This window comes from Pelecanus crispus, chromosome 1 (genome assembly GCF_030463565.1).
Source record: "Pelecanus crispus isolate bPelCri1 chromosome 1, bPelCri1.pri, whole genome shotgun sequence".
In the NCBI taxonomy this organism is placed as follows: Eukaryota; Metazoa; Chordata; class Aves; order Pelecaniformes; family Pelecanidae; genus Pelecanus; species Pelecanus crispus.
In genome coordinates this window covers 211,190,629-211,210,114 of record NC_134643.1, presented here as the reverse complement: position 1 = coordinate 211,210,114, position 19,486 = coordinate 211,190,629, and the positions used below count along the sequence as shown (strand labels likewise).

General features: G+C 40.6%; 1 protein-coding gene across 6 annotated transcripts; it reads right to left on the bottom strand.

The window, feature by feature from the left end:
• Nucleotides 1-203: 203 nt before the first annotated feature.
• Nucleotides 204-17,865, bottom strand: DCUN1D5 (defective in cullin neddylation 1 domain containing 5). 6 transcript variants are annotated; one of them, XM_075720355.1, is made up of 9 exons: nt 17,779-17,865; nt 17,158-17,204; nt 14,976-15,050; nt 12,301-12,371; nt 11,809-11,900; nt 5,755-5,863; nt 5,557-5,661; nt 4,590-4,692; nt 204-3,831 (listed from the first exon to the last, which is right to left on the bottom strand). In XM_075720355.1, exons 1-9 carry the CDS (start codon nt 17,862-17,864, stop codon nt 3,776-3,778), a joined length of 744 nt encoding a protein of 247 aa, XP_075576470.1. In that variant the 5' UTR covers nt 17,865; the 3' UTR covers nt 204-3,775. The 6 variants fall into 6 exon arrangements, with proteins under 6 accessions (XP_075576470.1, XP_075576464.1, XP_075576479.1 ...); XM_075720349.1 differs by lacking the exon at nt 17,158-17,204 and having other exon boundaries at nt 14,976-15,067; XM_075720364.1 differs by lacking the exon at nt 17,158-17,204 and having other exon boundaries at nt 14,976-15,058.
• Between the last annotated feature and the right edge of the window lie 1,621 nt (nt 17,866-19,486).

Genomic DNA, 19,486 nt, shown 5'->3' with positions numbered 1-19,486 from the left:
TTGAGATCAAATTCTATTTTCTATGTGTGCACACGGGAGCAAAGAAATTATTCAGCAAGGTTAAGTTAGAAATTAGACTGATCCATTTTGCTGGAATTAAGTCTCTCAGTGATTTTAAGAACAATTATACATACACAAAAGAAAAAATTAAAAGAGGCAGCGTGACAAAAAAAAAGTTTTCTGCCCTGTTACATACCGTTTTATTCGTCATATTTAACAAAGCTAAACCTGTACAAGTTTGTACATATTACATTGAAAGAACTGTTCACTAGCTTAAAAAAATGAACAAAACATCAGAAACATTAAACTTATGGTCCCTTTTTCAATTTTTGTGCAGTCAATATCAATATATCAGCTCAAAGCTTTTGAGAGATACAAAAAAACCTTAACAATGGAAATACAGACCACAGCGCCCCCGCTCGGGCCATGTGTGATTGGTACCAAGCCTGTATCCATAGTAATCTCAAATGCAAAATTCAAATTCCACTATATAGAAATGTGAAATTACAGCCATTAGTAAAGAATTAGATGTTTAAACAGTAAATATAAATTGGATCAAAACTACATATACAGTTAAAGACATAGATAAACGTACATGACTGTTTAATTCAAGATCACATTTTTACATAGAAGAAATATTACATTCCAATCTACCAGTATGGCTTTTTCTATGATCAGGTGGGCATTTTCAGATTTAAAAACCAAAACTGATAGTTGTCTAAGAAAACTAGAAAAAAAAATTAGTTATGTTAGGAAGAATTAATATCAAGAAATTAAAGTGAGATTAAAGTGAAGTTTATAACATCAAGATAGACATCACTGTCATTTAGTTTTGGAAGACATTTCACCTTCAATTTTATTATTTGTCATAACTGTGGCAGCATATTTCACCTGTGAACTTTCATCTTAGAATACTGAAAAATAAAGTGACACTTTTTTTTTTTAATTCAATAGACTGACATGCACCTGAGCAAAGCAAAATTAAAGTTCAAAGACTAAAGAAAGCATTTAGCTGAACTCAGTTTTGGCTTGTGGACATGCACAAAATTAAAAAAATAAATAAACAGCTTTTGGCACTTATCCACAGTAAGCTGTAAGGTGATTTAATAAAAGACAGCTAATAGAAGTGATCAGCTCACAATGAAACTGTACACGCCATTAGTTCACATTTAAAACAATATATCTGATTGCAGTTTTGAGCACAAAAACATAACTTAAAATCCTATTTTATCCAAATTTGAAAAACTATATTGATTTTAAGTAGTTTAAATACATTCATTCCCAGTCAAAGTTTTACAGTAACTGATGATTTTCAATCACACACACAACCAAGCTATAAATCCCTGAAACATGGATTTATTATAGGAATACTGATAAAACCTTAACAGAGATACAGATGATACATCACATAGTGTCTTACACCTTAACGGTAAGTACTTGACCACCTTGGATTGGTAGATGCATCATTCCTACTGTTAGACTCTAATACTATCCTCTAGGTGGTTTAAACCAACAGGTTTAAATTGAATTCACAACAGTTTGCAGTTACCTAAAAAAGAATTTTTTTTTTTTTAAATCACGCTATAAAATATCCATCTTCTAACTGGTATTTGAAATCTTCTGGAAAGAGAATTTCCCAGTTATAACAGGGACTAAACATACTAAGCAAGGAGAGTCATTGTAGTGAATTTGAGAGTCATTTCAGAATCAGTGCCCCTGCAGAGATTTACTATATAGCAGTACTTCCCTTGACATGTTAGTTGGTGCATGTTTATCTGGGCATCTTAGGACCTTACTCTACCAGTAGATCTTGGGACTCTGGAAGTTAATCTCATTCTGGCATGAACTTTCTGTGGGGCAGGGCAATTTCCAAATGAAAGGCACTCTGTTATGAGTGAAATCAGAACTATCAGCAATGCAAATGGACAACTTGTAACATATTGAAGAGAACTGCTGTAGCCTACATGAGGTCTGAAATTAAGTACTTCCCTTGGAAAAGGTGGAAAAATATTTAGGACAGCTGTAGTGCATGTGTTTGCATGCACATAGACACTAGCCACTGTACAAGCAGAGATCTTCCAAGTATCTCAACTGTTGGTGTGTGTCCCGCCCAATGCTTTTTTTTTTTTCGCTTGGGCAGAACCAAGCTTCTAAGGTTCAACTGCACTATCGGGTGACTTGCAGAACAGGCCACGGACCACCACTGCATTGCTTCCTGCAGCCCACAGCAAGCAGGTCTGGAGAGTTAAGTTGCAAGAGTGGTCCTCTAGCAGAATAAGAGCACAGGCACACACCACTGGTTTTTCCCACTTATTATTTCTCCTCACACTTTTTTTTTTCTTCCCCCTCCTTGTAAAAAAAAAAAAAAAATTCACCTTGGAAATAAAGCTTTCCTTAAGGACAGGAAAAATCGCGCTTGTTAGTCTGAATAAGGGATGTGCAAAACAGAAGTCATTTCCCTGAGGCAAAGATCTTCAAGTCATGCCTAGTTTACATCATCTATTCTTATTTCAAGCTGTTGAAATATTTGGCACAATGAGGCCTTGATCAGACTGAGTCTCATGGCATTATTACAGTCCACGTAATATATTTCTGTAATAAAGTAGAAGTTAATGCTTCATTCTCTCATGCTGTTTTGGTTTCTCACATTTACTCATTGAAATCCCCTTCCTTCTCAAGGGTGGCATTGGGCCTCCTGGGCAGGAAGGTAGGGTGACAAACTTCTACTGTATTTAAAGGTTGCCACAAATACCAAGCGCCTAAAAGCGCAATCGCAGTAGTTCTTGGACTCAATACATAGAGTAACAGGGTAAAAATTAATAGCCTGTTAGATACAGGTCAAGGTAGGTGATTTAATAGTCTATTCTTGACTTACATTATGAAAAGCATCCAGGGAGATAAAAAAAAAGTCATGTTGTGAATGCTTCCAGTCTAAAACATGTAAGAAGCAAAGCTTGAAACCAAGTCTTTCCAGCTTTCCCTTTTAAAATATAAATTGCACTTTTTATACAAAGCAATCCAAAATCTAAATTGTAATAAAAATCTGAAGCTGCCTTACTGTACCAAAGAGTATCTGTGTTCACCATCTGAAGTATAGGCAACTAGTTTTTGTCCATTCTGCATATAGAGCCATACACTCTATACCTTTCTGCTTTAAAAGGGCCTGCCATTACATGCCGCGCCACTGGGTGGGTACTGAACAAAACAAAACAAAAGAGTTAAGAGTTTAAGGCCTTTATCTCCACAAGGAGCTGAAAACTGTGGCACAACCCATGACCAATACTTAATAAGCAAATTAGCACAGTCCCACCCAGGGCCCCAAAAATCAGTCATTCTTTCTAATGTTTGTCACACAAGACAATCACACCATCAGCAAGCAACAGTGCCAGTTAAGCATTTTTAAGGTCTTCAAAAATTCATAGCAAAGGGCACTTCTGAGAAAGATAATCTTAAAGATTTGGTTTTAAAAATAGACACCACACTCACATTCAAGGGACATTCTTCACTTTTAGGCCTTTGTCACAAATCTGAATCTTTATTGTTCTGAAATAAATGCTATAAACATAAGACTCAAAACAAGAACTCCAACTTTCAGTCTCTGAAGAGGTGTGGTTCAATGCCCATATCACGTGTAACAAGAAAATTTCCTTAAAAAAGGAAAAAAAAATTACTGTAAAGTCTTTCTTAAGAGTGAAAATGCAATCCTTTGTTTTTCTCATTAGTTTGTGTACAGGCGGGCACCAAAAAAACTTTTGCATTTTCCTTTGAATTCTTGCTATGACGCTTGACGAACTTTTTGCCATTCAACAAATTCATCCAGAAGTACAGGCCCTGCAAATGGATGAAACTTGAAGTTACACTTGCCATTGTCTTTCAAACATCTTCTCTTAAAGCATGAAGGTTAAAACTATTGGTCTAGGTAACATCCACGTCAATCCTGCGGTCAAATACTTATTAAGACTCAAAGACAACTACAGTCATTTCAATCCAAGGGTGGCAAAATGTGCACAAATAACACTACACAGAACTATGGAAAAAAATGTTCCCAACATCTGACAGGTGCACTGAACTGAACAGAAAGCACAAAAATAAGGTTACATTGCAAATCGGCACAACTAATTCCTTCTTCCTAGAGCTGTCAAAATTGCACGTAATTAGAACATGGACCAAAATGGGATGCCTAATGCAATTCAGTCATGGTATGATTGACTATCAGCCAGGTGTAGAGTTCAGCCCCAAGTACCAGCAGCTAGGCTACTTTATAGTTAAACGAGTTTACTATATATTAGTACAAAATGAGAGTTTGTTGTTTATAATTCTATTTGCAAGTCTATAGTTTCATATAGCAAGCAGCTTCACTAGATCCTCAACTGAATATAAGTTGGCTCAAGTACACCATCATACCCCTGATATGCTAATACAATTAATATCTGCAGTTTGAAGATGGATAGTTATCAGGACAGTTCTATGCATTGCTGGGAAGTAGTATTTTATACCTTACAGTATTGTTTCTGTTACAGATATTTATTCTATGCAAATTGAAAATATTGAAATAATAGTTGAATAAGCAAAATGTTATGAATACTTACATGCACCATCTTCATCATAGTTGCTAAGATCTGCATGGACAGTTCTGCTGAACTCTAGCACATTGTACCACTGATCCTTGTTCATAACTCTATACTTCGATTGCTAGGGAAAATAATTTGAGAAAGTTAAAATGTCAAGTGATATTTGGCAATGCTGCATCTCATTTCTCTCATTTTATCTTCAATCAGTTCCTAACAAACAATTTAATGGGTAACAACAGCTACTATTTCCTTGGTTTTCCATTTTTTTTTAAACACTACGTGTGTACATATTTCATAGTTCTGAAACTACATAAAATGGTTTCTTGAAATATCACAGCAAAAGCGAAATACCAGGGAATCAGGAAGTCACCACTCTTAAGCTTCAAAAACTGGTAAATTTTCATCTTGCCCTGAAGTGGGGCATACCTAGCTCAGATATACTTCCAGAATGAACAATTACAAAAATCTTCTTTTCTCCAGGGTACAATACAGTATGATCATAAGGACATCTACTTTGCAACATTAGCATTGATTTGAAGCCAGCAAATAGTCTCAAGCCTAGCATGCCCCATAACGTACACACGTCTACATTACTAAGTCGCTTGCAGCTGAGCTGACCAAAATCTTCCAGAGGCAGCCAGAGCTCAAGGTACCTACACACTGTATCTACACAAAGCAAACTTGAAATTCAGCACAGATGCAGCTGGAGAGACTACTGGGGCTCTATTATTTAATTTTAATTGTACCTTTATAGTCTAATTAAGATGGAATTTTTGCTGCCTTTGATAAGAGGAGGGGTGGGGCACAGGGAGGGAGAAAAGGATCTGTGATGCATACAAGAACATCACTGTTTCATGAGCACATCGAGCAAGGGAAGAGGAGCAATACAGCTACATTCTTGAGCAAAACAATGCAACCCCTGAAATCTTTTCACAGAACAGCCCAACTACTATGCCATCATTCAGGAAGTCAAGGGAAGTTGTACCTCCAGGTATTGATAAAATACTGAAAACAGTGGCCAAGTTCTTCCAAGCAGAAGAGCTAACATGGATTTTGCAGTATCAATATCAAGACTTCGCTGGTCTTTATCCTAAGGTTGAATAAAGAAAGCACAAAAACCACTCAAGTACAAGCTCGTTGAATAATGAAAATAAGAACTTCTCTAACATTCCAGTAGTCTTACCCTTGCAAAATCAAAGGCATATCTGTAGATATTCTTAAAGGATGAAATGTCATTCAATTGTGACCGCAAGAAGTCAAATTTACTTTGTAATTTTTCTGTACAGTCACACCTTAAAATGAAGAAAAACAAATGACGTTAGAAGTTCAAAATGAAACATTTGGACAATGAAAAAAATTCCAGCAAACATAAAAGATTAAAATCACCAAAATGCAATCATCAAATATACAGTAGTAATACTATGAAAGTGACTGAAAGAACACTGAACATGCTCAACATTTGCAGCTATTGAAATGATGAATGCCTGGCTTCTGAAAGCAATTTTTTTAAAAACGTATCAACAACATAATAAAATCTCTGCTTTACTTCTCAAATAGTGCTCTTTTTATGCCATACTCTGCAATTTATATTCATACCCAGCACCATCTTATTTTTCAATCACTATGCAAGTTTGCAGAGAACAGTATTCAGTGTGCACTAAGGTGGTAAAATCCAGCTGTAAATAAGTGCTTTATGCCGTACCTGTTTGGAAAAAAAGAAACCCTAAACATACACTTCAAGACTACATGTTTGAGTATCAGGATTGAGCAGGCACTCTGCAAAACATACTAGTCTGCTCCTGTTTTACGACTGATAAATGCAAGCTCTGATAAGCCTATTACCTGGATTAGTCAGTAGCTATTCAACTGAAAACTCACAGGCTGTACAAGAATGTACAGGTCTACTAGTTGACAGGATAACCCTTTGGCAAAAATAACCCTTTGGCAGAAAAGAAGATCTCCACATACTTTACTTCGCAAGGACTTTTGTTTCTAAATAGAAAATGGGTTAGATTTACCAACAATGGCAGAGTAGAATGTAATTTATACATGCTAATCCTCCAGGAAAGATTCACACAAAAGAACAGTTGTTATATCACATTTTCTTCTTACAAAATATAGCTGCCATGATTTAAAAAAAAAAAAAAATTCCACCTTGCCCTGTATCCTGCGTGACAGAAACAATACTTTCAGAAATGCAGATGTACATAAATATTTCCTTTGGTAACGTGCCCCCCTTCTGGCAGCCTGCCTCTCAGAGAATACATTGGCATCTTTAACAGCTCCTTATGGACTTGTCACAACAGCCCCATAGCAAGGGCCCTTTCGGAGTACTGCAGCAGGTTGCAGAGATGCTGTACTTAGATGCTGTACTTTGCCCACAGCCGGTACTTCCTGCTCCTCAGGTCTGCCAGCCTGTGCTTGCAACAAGAGAAACGTCGCAACTCCAGCTGATGGAGCCCTTTGTTATTTCTTGTCTCTAGCAGCATCCACCTAAAGCAGCACTGATTCCCAGCCAAGATCAGTGCTAAATAATAAAACTATTAGCTAATTAGACTGCATATTCAGATGACAAGAACTAATATATTTTGGAATAAACCATGCATTAAGTTGAAAAGAAATCTTGTTAAAAAACCTTTGGTAAATTTAACTAAAGAAAAAGATTACTTTTTTTGTCTTCAGCCATCTAATTGGTCTAAGCATTCTACCGTTTAACTCTTAAAACAGTATTATGCTATGTTACAAAGGCATCTCATTTTATCGTCATCTCTCTTCCTTCTATGTTCAAACCTTCATGCTGCAATAATATTGTCCTCTACATTTGAGGACAAATTACCTATTTAACACCTAACTAAATATTCATGCTGTTAGTGTATTACTGACGTATATAAACTACTTAAAGTGGGTTTACCACATATTTTGTCAAGTATAATTTGACTGAGATTATTTACTATACCATGGATGAACAAAAGTTTCATTATGTTTAAATGTCTTACAAAATATTTTGTTAAAATTGTTCAAATAATCATAAATGTAAGTACGAAGTAAAATTGCTGTTATTGTCTACTCTACTATTGGCTACATGTATTTTAATGTAGAAGTGATTCTCTTGAAAAAATTGGTATGAAAATGTGCAATTATTAAGCCACAAGACTCCTGAACTATTGTCAACCTAGTTAAAACCAAACAGTCAAATGGATCACACTCAAACAGACAGGCACCATACCCTGAAGCACGATGCATGGACGTATCTCTGTTAAAGCCCTTTAAGGAATTTCCACACCTGGCCACTGATTTTCTTCACATTAGTGAGGTAAAGAGCTGTCAAACTCCTCTTTTACAGAGATATAGATGCTTGTGTGGCTGCACCATAAACAAGATAACTGAGGTCACCCATATTTAGAATAATCTTCCTAACAGTATTTTTTTTTGTCAGAACAACCTAATTAGCACAAGTGAATTAACACCAGACTCCTGTAGAGACTAGAAAAAGATGTCATTTCTTGAACTGCCTTTACTGAGAGATAGCATTAAACAAGGTTACCTCAAGATCAACAAAACTAAACATTAGTTTACTACATTCTCTTCACATCCCTACATCATATTTATAACAAAACTTAAATTATCACCACAAAGCAGTCCTCTTTTGATTTCTGTTGAGGTAGAGAGTTCATTTGAGGCATAGCTAACATGCACATAGTGATGATTCGGTAACTCCTACTCAGATATTCCAGTGTTTCATATTTCATAATTATTCACACATACTAAGTTTTCTTTTTAGTAAAAGACAAGCAAGATGTATACAAACATTAAACCAAAAGCATTTAATGGTAGTATATAAAGTAGTTTGAAGGTCTTTTAATCTACAAAAGAGTTCCCCTGCCATAATCCAGCCCCCCAGATGGAAAAGAACAAAATTATATCCATCTAGCCCATCCACCCTCTTCAAACACTGAAACAGGATCTTCTGAAATTTAGGCTCCATGTTATAACTGGAGCATACAGAGGTCCAAGGAAGTAACGGCTTAAGACAGCAAAAGGACATCTTTTCCGTGCCCTGACAATGCTATAGTTTCACTATGTCAATTGATTTACAGGTCTGGAAACCAGAAATTGTTTAGATTCCAGTATACGTTGAATGCCATACTGGCATTACAAAAAAGAGTTATTTACACTATGCTTTGTGTTAGCCTCACAAACATTAACAGAAAGAAAGGCAATAACAAGCAAAAAGCTTGTTGGAAAAGAAGGTGATATCAGGCCATCATTAAACCCAACCCAAATAAGCTGTTTTTACTAGTAATTCTGCAAACAGCAAGAAGCTACAAACCTCACTTTCCTGCCTGCTTGCCTCTCCCTCTCTCTTGGGGCTTCTCTTGTACCTAAAAATGTGAGATCATGACCGTATCTTTCTCTCAGCTGGAATCTAATGTGGCGCTCTCTCCTTTACCTGGCCACTTATTTTCAAAAGCTCAATGTTAATGTAAAATTTGGCTCAAATTCTAAGGTTAAAAAAAGATAACCAGCCAGAATTACTCAGACAATACAGCTGCTTATGCCTCACTTCCTTACACACTAAATTCTTTGTATTTACCTAGTTCAAACAATGACTTCTGTGGACTTAAAATCATGAATAGTAATCCTTTTTCCTTCACCTTCATTTTATAACTAGATTTTTTTCCTTTGTAGGTCTATAAAGTCTACAATTGACAAATACATGAGTATGCTTCTCCTTTAACTCAGATATGTAAAGTTAAATGCTCAACTCTAAGTTATTCACCACCCAATGGCTTTAAAGCAAATGTAGATAAACAGTCACTTCTTGAAGGCTATTCATTTCATCCTAAGGAGGTGTTTAAAATCACTGAAATAAACTGCCCAGCAGAGGTACCCGCTTCTTTCTGCTGACTATGAAAAGAGTGTCAGGTGATTAATTTAGATTCAGGCACCCAGCTTTCATATATATATATATGTATATGTACACACATACACACACACATATATACAGGGCAGAATTCACCGTACCAACACGATATACTAAAACCCTCACTTTCACAACTTATGTTTTTTATGTCTCATAAGCTGCTACTTGGTGCTTAATCCACCTTAATTTTGACAGTGTATACCTTATCGTTTATTTATTTTTCTCCCCTCGAAAGAACAAACTTCATCAGCATATCACAAAACCACACAGAAAAAAAATGTCACTTCAAGGTTCAGGAAACAAAATGTTGACATCTAACTGTACATTAGATTTAGGTGTCTAAGCTTTAGGTGTTGCCATTCATAGAGGTCTAGCCAACCAACCCGTAAGAGCAATTCAGGTGACCACTCACTCACTACATCTTAGGGCAAACTGAATACCTCCCTAGGCTCCACTACATTGACTAGATCTCCAAAGACTGCAGTAAGAGTTTAAGAAATCCAGCTCTTGCATATAAAGCACACATTCAGGCGTCTTACTATGGAGCCGAATTCCACCCAACCCTGTTCATGCCACTACCTTATATGACATTTCACATATTTTGAAATAAGGGTTCCATTTTATAATTCTGACTTAGAATACACTCTGGGCTTTTAAGGCATTTTCATGTAATTTCTTCATGCAAAACCAAAAAAAAGCACGCTGTGCAAGAACATAATAATACTCTATTGCTTTAAGAGTGTAAAATCCTTCTCCTTCAAAACTTCTGTCAAACCTTTCAAGAGAAACTAGATTCTCCCATCCCAGATGGAATCCCATAATATGATCCTTCCTTCGCAATAAGCACAAACAGCACAAGTCTACAGATTTATATTCTCTTTTTAAGCCAATGAATCTTGAATTCCTTTACGTGAGTGTCACTGCTTCATCCAGCTGCTTAGTCTACAGCCTGCTATTAGAGCACACCCAGGGGAAGCAAAACATACAGATTAGCTGGTTTAGGCTTAGGGAAGTGATTCGATCACAAGTCTGTTTATATAAAAACGCACAGCAGCACCGTACTTTCTGTTTTAAGCACATTTAGCCTACAGCATGACCAGCTCTGTTCTTAAAAGAACTAGAAGATTCCTAATCACAGCAGATTATTAGAAACAAAGTCTATAATATTGGCTCTGAAGATGCGCCTGATTTCATACATTTTTGTGCTTACATTCTGCTAGACTAACTCTTGAGAGCTTCCATTTGGGCATACAAATTAAGTACTTCAGAGAAGCGACAAAATTATACCCATTCACTGCATGTAAAAGTTTACGTACCCAGAATTTAATCTCTGTCGTCCTGAATTTCAGGCAATTTAATCATTCCAGCTCTTTCTAAATTTAAAAGCTTCTGATAGTCACAAAATAATCAAGGCATCTATCAGAAGCCTGATCCAAATCTTATTTGATTTGGACAAGAGAGTCAGACCAGAGTGTCTTACTCCAGAGTCTCGAATAACCAGAATACAGCCCAGTACAATTTCCCAAACCAATTCACAACTGAGAGGGCAACTGCGCCAACTCCAAGGGTCAAATCAACTCCTCTTTCCCACCATGCTGTAGCTGCAACAGTAGCTCCCTGATCTTTTTAATATTGAAGGCAGCGTCGTAACAAGTCACCCTTAAAACATTCACATACCATAAGCAGTTTCATGAAGAACAAACTGACAAAGTGACATCTGAAGGAAGCTTCACAAAAAGCTGGTTAGTTTCATGAAAGAAACCACCTCTTTAGGCAGAGCATTATCTCACCAAAAATTCTTACAAACAGAAGGAGTGAGAAGTTTATTTATCAATTGAAGAAGTGTTATTTAACCTAAGCATTAAGCATGGCTTCTGACCTACATCTAATAGACAGCAGAATAACCAAGATTAGTATCAATACAGTCCTCATCTATAAAGCTTAGAAATCAGTAAAAACTTTCTAGAATACCAGTACTGAGATATACTTATGGGTATCTCCAGATCTACTTATTTGTGTCTGCTAACTAGAATGGTATTTTAACATATTTTTTTGTAAGAAAAAGAAACCACCAAAACCTGACTTACTAGGGTTAGACAAAACGTTATCATTTGAGTGAACTCATCAGATTCAGAACTTGATGAACACCACTACCTACTTCCAGTTGCTGACCGAGACCAGCCCTAAAAGCAAGAGTTTCTGTGTCTTATTGCCAATGCACAAGAAACTGAGGGGAAGAATAATTAAGCTACTGGTACAAACATAAAATTAGAACATAATATAATTATATTAGATATGTAAAAACACTCTTACTGTAATGAGGTCATTCCTTTTAACCATTCTTCCTTGGTAAAAAATCCCATGCTTTCAGCCTCTAGTTTCCAGGCTAAAACTAACATAATAATCTAAGGGGAAAAAAAACCAAGGGGAGAAAAAGGAGTCAGTATGTAAGAAATGGCTGATTTCTAGATGTCCAAGAAGAAAACTCTAACCATTCAAACATTCTAGCAATTGCTGTACATGCTTGCACTTGATACTTCTTACCATTTAATAATTCAGCTATGTGCAATCTTTCACTTAATTTCAATTTTTGAAAATGAAGTGTTACTATAATAAAACAAACAAAAAACCTCACACACCAGCCATGCATAATTGATGTATTCAGTTGAAATATCTTAGAACAGCTCCTAAAAGCAGGAAGACAAGCAACTCTTTGCTTACTGAAGTTCAGAGTTTTACACGGAACTTAATCTCTTATGCAATACCCTCTTTTAAAGTGTTACTAGTATCGTGCAAGAAACCTACATTTTCAGGCTCAACACCGATGTCTTCACAGAACTTTTCCATTCCTTCGGGCCCCACAACTTCATCAGGACCTTCAAAACCAAAAAGAAACCAGACTGAAATTTAAGTAACAGTCACTGCTCACAAGGGTTACACACAACAATAATTAGATTATATTGCACACACAGGCCATCTTTAAAAACACTGAATTACACTATTAAGTAGCTTTTATGCTAGAACCATTGTTATCAACTGCAATGTGGAGACGTGTATATTACATATGAGGTAACACTATGAACTAAAACCAAAACTAAACCAGAACTTTTGTGTTGTACACTGCCTCCCCACAACAGCAGACAAGCTATTTTCGTTTGCGTATGCGAGTTTTCAAAAGACTCCACTGAATTCCCCATTGACATAGCTCAACTCCAGTAACTGTGGCGGTCAATTGTTTTTAAGACAACTTGGGTACTGCTACTCTGTGCTGAAGTTACTCTGTGAATAATGTTCCTCAAAGAGTTATTTTATCAACAATAATAAAAAAAAAATAGTCTGAGCTATTACTACAAATACTACTCTTTCAATGGTGTTAGTGCAAACCCATAATGTTAACGCAGAAGAGGATGAATCTTCAAATAATGTAAGGTTAGTTTTATCATGCTGAGTAATATGAGGAGAGCGATAACCATAAATCAGAAAAAATAATAAATCAGAAAAAACCATAAATCAGCATGTTAGCCACGTACAAAGCAGAAAAAGGTTTATGACTCCAATGAAAAGAACTTGATTAGGACCACAAAAGTTAGTGTTACGCTGTCACTTTTCCATTTTAACATGAAGAAAGCCTCTACAAAGCAGCAAAATAACATATTTAAAGAGCACACACAGACACACTCTACACCGCTTTGTTTCTCTGAATCCCTGTCTGGTTTCAGTTACTTCTGCTAAGTCTGTTCCAAAAATGACTCCTACTGGGCAACCAAATATTATGACATTCTATTTTGATGTGTCTTGGATCACTATGTTAACATTCTTTTAGTGAATATGAACCCATGTAAAAGGTAAAGGATTTTTTGGCAAATTTTGCTATTTATACATAAATAGAACAGTCCTTTTTTTATTTCCCCTTGATGATACCTGTCTCCACTTAATTTTTATCTGCTGCCATTATTGTAAGCAGAATTCTGTTTAAGAGTTTGGATAGTGTATTTTGAATAATTACTCACTGTGAGATAAGAACATCGTCAATAAAAACTATTGAGAATCGCTACTTTTACAGGAAAATAAAATGCAACTGGCATTTAAGATCATAAACCCCTACCTCTTGAAAAACGCTGAAAAGAACATTTTGCCTAGGTAAACAAAACAACTGCCATCTGGTTTTGAGAAGCCCTTACATATAGCATGTTAAAAAAACCTGCAAGTTTAAGTTATGAAGAGAAACACATACAAGGGCTCACTGGTAACGACAAGTATAAACTTTTTTGGCCCAGAAATCATATGTACAATTCATATATATATATATATGCATGTGCATATATAATTTTCCTTTTAATGGAAATATTTAATCTCCTATGGTGTATAATTTCACTGGAATTCTATTTTATGCTAGAAGCATGGCATATTTTGATTACTGGTTAACTAACAAAGTATAACCTCCTACACTCAGTTCTTGACTCAACAAGAAAACCAAAATGTACAGGCCTTAAAAAGTTAAAAGTATGTGCAGACACATTTATCAGAAGAAAATTAACTGAGAATTGTTGTTTTCCTCAAGACTCTTTCCTCCAAAAGAGTATGCCTCAAACCTAAAGTAGAAAGCAGATTACTAGAATCAGGAGTAGTTCATTACTGTGGAAAGACTGCAAGGAAAACATCAGTTCTGATAAATATACTTGAACCAATTGCTGGCAGATAAATCATCAGCTCATTTCACACTGAGAACTGGCCATTAATGAGTTTTAATCACCAACTAGTCATGATGGACTTCAAGTAGGAGCTAGACAAGAAAAGAAATTAATAACAGTTTACAGATCCTGAATTTCTAACCATATAATTGGTAAATATATGGCAGCAATAGTCCAATAAATTCTGCAAAATACACTGCATTTCACTGAAAGCAACTATTAGTTTGATAACAATTCTCATTTATTTGAAAGAGGCTATTTTAACACTTTTGAATGAAACATTTGTCATTTAAAATATTAAAAATGTTAGGACAGATTCGCAGATAGGAAAAACAATATAAGCATCTATTATTTTATTTTGTAGAATAGAAAACAAAGAGAACTATTTCATTATCCTTCCAATTTGATTATAAACAAGATCTAATAGGAGAAGTAAACTTCTATCTAAACTGTCTCTCAGTGCCCTGACTTCTACTTGTCCATTTCAAATCAAGAAGTAGAACCATTCAGCATACCCTGGTTCAACACTGTACTGTCCAACATCAGTTATTTCATTTTAAAGAACTCCATGTTAAGTTATAAAGTATAAAGAAGTAAAAAAAAAAAACAAATACTGAAAAGGCAATAGTAAAGGCTATACTAATTCAGGTGCATGTTATAAGGAAGCGAATATGGACATATTTTTTGTCTACATCAGCATAAAAAAAGCAAAATGCAAATAAAATTTTATGTATTCATTTGCTTTAAACAAAACCATGTAGTTTCAAATATGAATCCATTGCTTATTACCTGCATATTCATAAAACCAAGCCAGGCACTTTTTGCTTGAAAAATGTTCCTCTCCACTTATTACTTTACCAGAGGCTTGTGATCTGCAATAGCTTATAGAAACAAAAGGATGATAAGTGTTATTTTAATATGAGAAATGGGAAATAATTTAAAAGTACATTCCAGATTTTTTATTATTAGTTCAAACTATTTAAAACTGTTTCACAATCAACATCAACAACGAAGCTGAATTTGTTAAAGGGCAACTGCCTGTCATTCTATTTCAACACTTGTTGGAACACAAAATTACCTTGAAATACAACCCTCTCATAGCCCAATCTATTGCAATTATTACTTTTCTGAAATGCAAAAGTACTGTTATCTTGTAGATATTAAACCAAAAAACCCACACACAGATGGTCAAAATATCACTACTCAGTAATTCAAATGCCTTATTATCTACTTATATTTATACATACAGGCATTTAAAGTTAGGTCTCTAATAAGCTGCATGATCTTCAAGAGTGCTGAATATGCACAGATCCCATTTAGGTCAACAGGAGCTGCAGAGTTTGACATATTTAAAAGTCAGGCTATTTATAGTTAAGCATCCAAATTTGGGAAGAAAACTCGGTCAATTTGTTTACATTAAACATGTAACTAAGTATCTATAAATTCTATCGATGTTTGGTACACATACCAGAATAGTAATATGCAATCTATGGTAAGACTAAAACTGCTCAGCACACACAGCTTCCCCCCCACATTGTCTTTATTATGTGACAGGCAAACTGGGTTGTGTACGAAGTGAATTTTCATGATTTATCATTTTTTAAAAGAATATATAGAACAACTAGCTTCTTCCAGTAAAAGCACTGACCACCTGAAAGCATCCTTAGTCAGTAAGGAGTTACAGCACCTTTTCAATGCCCGCTCCTTTCAAATATAAGTTATGATTAACTTTCACCTCAGAAATAATCTTATGAGACAATTTAAAATTATGCAGCTCCTACATTGCAATTTTAAAATGAAAACGTCAAGTAGGAAAAGAATAGTTCAGTTCTGAGAGGTGGTGATCAACTTTGATCTCCTGTGTATCACTTTAAGCCTCACTGGGAAAGAAAGCAATGCTCTCCAAGATGAAGCATTACGTGCTGAAAGCTAGAATTAAAGATGTACTACAAACATCCATTAAACTGCCATTAAAAACAGAAATCACCACAAAGGAACAGAGCCATACAGTATTCTATTGCTTGTTGGTTTTATCCAGTTTAATATATATCCATTTGCAATCATGGTTTTATTAAAGAATATTACCAATATATTGCTATATAAGAATGGCATGTCAGAAATGCTTGTGTATCTAACATTTTGTGATCAGCTAGTATGAATTCTCATTTACATCACAGTTTTTGCCCAAAGCCTATTAGCTTCCTGTAGAGTCTTTTTTTTTTTTAAATGAGCTTTCAAAAGTTGTTTTTTTTTTTTTTAAAGTAAAAGAAATTGAGATCATAAAATTTTGGTCGGCAGCGTTCAAGAAAGATGAACTGAAACTGGAACAGATGCAGAGAAGACCTATGATGAGCATGGAAACTGAAAATCGGTATTACAAACCAGAAGAATTTAGCTTGTTTAATTTAACAAAATAAACTATGAGGAAACACAGGCACTCACTCCAAATACACTACGAGGCAGAACCATGAGGGAGCAGTGTTATATAAGGGATAATACAGGCACAAGGACAGTTATTAACGTGCTATGAATAAATTTAGACTGAAACTGAAAGATCGTTAATGACCGCAGAAAGTGAGCTCTGGAACGGTTATCCAAAATGAACAGTCATAACAAAATAAAAGCCTGGGTACTTCTAAGCTCAAGCTTGGTCAACCTATGAGAAAGGCCATATGCCACAGTTTCTTGCAATAGCCGTTCCCATAGCATTGATTTCGTAAGTCCTTTGTATTCTTATGTCCTCAGGACATTTGTTGTAACTACTGGTTTACTGACATACTTAAGCAGTTCCCATAGATGAAGAAGGCATACAGTTACTTCAGGGAAGCCACACTGGAACCTCCTCCTATCCTGCTACACCACACTAATGGTTTATCATTCTAACGGTAATTTTTGGGTATCACAGCATAAGTGGTCTTTTTATGGTAGTGAACCACAAGAGGCTTCAGCCTCCTGTGTTTATTAGAAAAACGATTCCTGATTTTGTTTTGGAGTATGCTGACCTCTCCTTCCATTGCACTGCAAAAAAAACCAAAGAGACGATTTAACGTAGACACTCGGAGTACTGGCAACCTGAAAACGAGGAGAGCTGCCTACCCCTGGCAAAAGGTTAGAATGGATACGGGGACAAATGCGGGACTTGGCCCTACCGGTTAGGGTGAACGGCAAAACCGGCAGGCAACGGGAGCAGTCCCGTAGCGTTTCTCCCCCCGAGTGCGAACACGCCGAAGGCAGAGGCTGCAACCCGCAGGACAAACGCCGCGCACCAGCGCACCCCGCCACCGGCACGGGCCCGGAGGCCAAACACGGGCCCACCGGCGCCACCGGAGACACCGGGCGCAGCCGGCCGGGCCCCGCGCCGCCTCACCGCGCCCACCGCCGCCGCTGCGACCCCGGCCCCAGGCAGGCCGGGCCCGCGGCCGCCGCACAAAGGGATGCCGCAGCCCAGGGGCACGCGGTGCGGTGCGGGGAGGGCGCCGGCAGGGCTCCCCCGCCCGCGGAGGGGCGGCCGCTCGCCCGGGACGTGACAGCCGGCAGCGCCGCCGCGGGCCCGGCCCGGCCCCGCCCGCCGGGCGGCGCCGCGAGACGGTACCTGCCGAGTTTACATTTCTTGAGGCCGGTGTCGTCCGCCGCTGCAGCCGCCGGCCCCGAGGACTTCCTCTTCTTCTTCACCGGCATCGTCCCGCCTCGGGGCGGGGGCCGCCCCGCTGCCGGGGCCCGCAGCCGAGGCCCCCCCCCCGGCCTCACTGCCCCCCGGCCGCCGCCGTCGCCTCCCGAGACCGGCGGTGAGGAGACGAGAGGAGCGCCGTCCCGCCCCGCTCCTGCTCCTCCCCACCCCCGCCGGGCCCCGCCGCCCCCCCGCTGGCAAGGCCCCGCCGCCGCGCCGGTCCCAGAGGCGGGTGTCGCTCCCGGGGCGGGAGCGGGGAACCGGGCGGTAGCGGCTGCTCAGGGAACGGCGAGCGACCCGGACACAGACACCGCGGAGCAGGAAGTGACAGCGCCGCCGGGACCCCGCCTCCGACCGGGCGGAGCTAGGCGCGCGCCCCGCCCTCGGCCCCGCCCCGCGCCCCTCTCGGTCCCCGCCGCGGGGCCGGTCGCGGAGGTCCCGGCGCGGCGGGTCCGGTCGCTCGGGCAGGCGGCGCTAAGGGCGGCCGCTGGTGGCGGGGCGGGCGCGAAGCGCAGGGGGTGTGTGGCCGTTACAGCGCGTGTTGGCGGTCAGGCGGGGAGCGCGCACCCTCCGTGACCGGTGCACGCGGAGCGCCGCGAGGCCAGCGCGCCCGCGAGGCGCTGGGGCGGGAGCTGCCGGGCCGTGTCCGGCCGGCGGGGCGGGGGCGCGGGCGGCGGCCGACGGCCGAGTTAGAGAGCCGCTGCCGGGGCGGAGGAGGGGTGCGTTTTCACCGTAAAGACCCCCTCGGTCCGAAGGGTCGCTGGAAGCGTTGGCGAGCGCCCACCAGCGAGGCCACTGGGAGCCGCGAACACGCGCCCCCGGCGGCGGACCGCCGCAGGGCTCGGGGCGCGAGCAACGTGTCGCGATTCAGACTGATCCGACGGCCTGAGCCGTCGGTAGCGCGGCTGCCCGCCCGCGGCCCGCCGGCAGCAGTCCCGCACAGCCAGGCTCTGCCCGCCCCGCCCAGCTCCAGGGGCCGGGGGCTGCGGGGCGGGAGCCCCTGGGGCGGCCGGGCGGCTGTCGCCGGCGGCAGCGCGTTCCTCCGCGGCTCCCTGCTGCTGGGCTGCCAGCCCCCAGCGCTCGCCCACGCCGCCCGGGGCCCGGCCCGCAGCCGGGGCAGCCGCCCCTCTCCGCCTCGTCGTAGCGAAGCAGCGGACGCCCGGGAACCGCTGGGTAACGGAGCGAGGAGGGCGGAGAGGGAAGCACCGGCGCTGCCGCGGCGCCCGTGACACCGTAGCGCGGCCGAAGGCAGCAGAGGCGCTGCCGCGGCTCCGGCCGGCAAGCCGCCCAGCAGGTCGCGACGCGGCCGCGGACGGCGGAGCCGCGGGCACCGCCGGGCCCCCACGGGGCCCCGCCCCCGGGGCGGCCTGCAGAGGGCGCCGCCCCGCCCGCCTCGCGCGGCCTGGCGTGCCTGCCGATCGCCGAGCGCGTCGGCCGCCGCCTTTCTCCCCGCCGGCGGCCCCCGCGCGGCGCTTGCCCGTCGCCAGCCGGAGCGAGCTGGCGAGCGCACCGGGGCCGCCATTTTCAGTCACCATAGTGACGGGTCCTGGCAACGCGGCGACGCCGGGAGGCCTCGGGCCTCGCCCTGTGGCCCGGCGGGAGCCGCCGTCCTTCCCGCCGCCCGCCCTTCGGG

Bases quoted from the DNA above. Each gene is read 5' to 3' on its own strand.
- DCUN1D5 (XM_075720340.1), bottom strand. From the start codon at position 15,773: ATGAAAATTCACTTCGTACACAACCCAGTTTGCCTGTCACATAATAAA. The intron at 12,372-14,975 runs GTAATAAGCAAT...TTGGTTTTGAAG, and splicing joins TTGGTTTTATGAATATGCAG to GTCCTGATGAAGTTGTGGGG. The intron at 3,832-4,589 runs GTAAGTATTCAT...ATCCATTTGCAG, and splicing joins CTATGATGAAGATGGTGCAT to GGCCTGTACTTCTGGATGAA.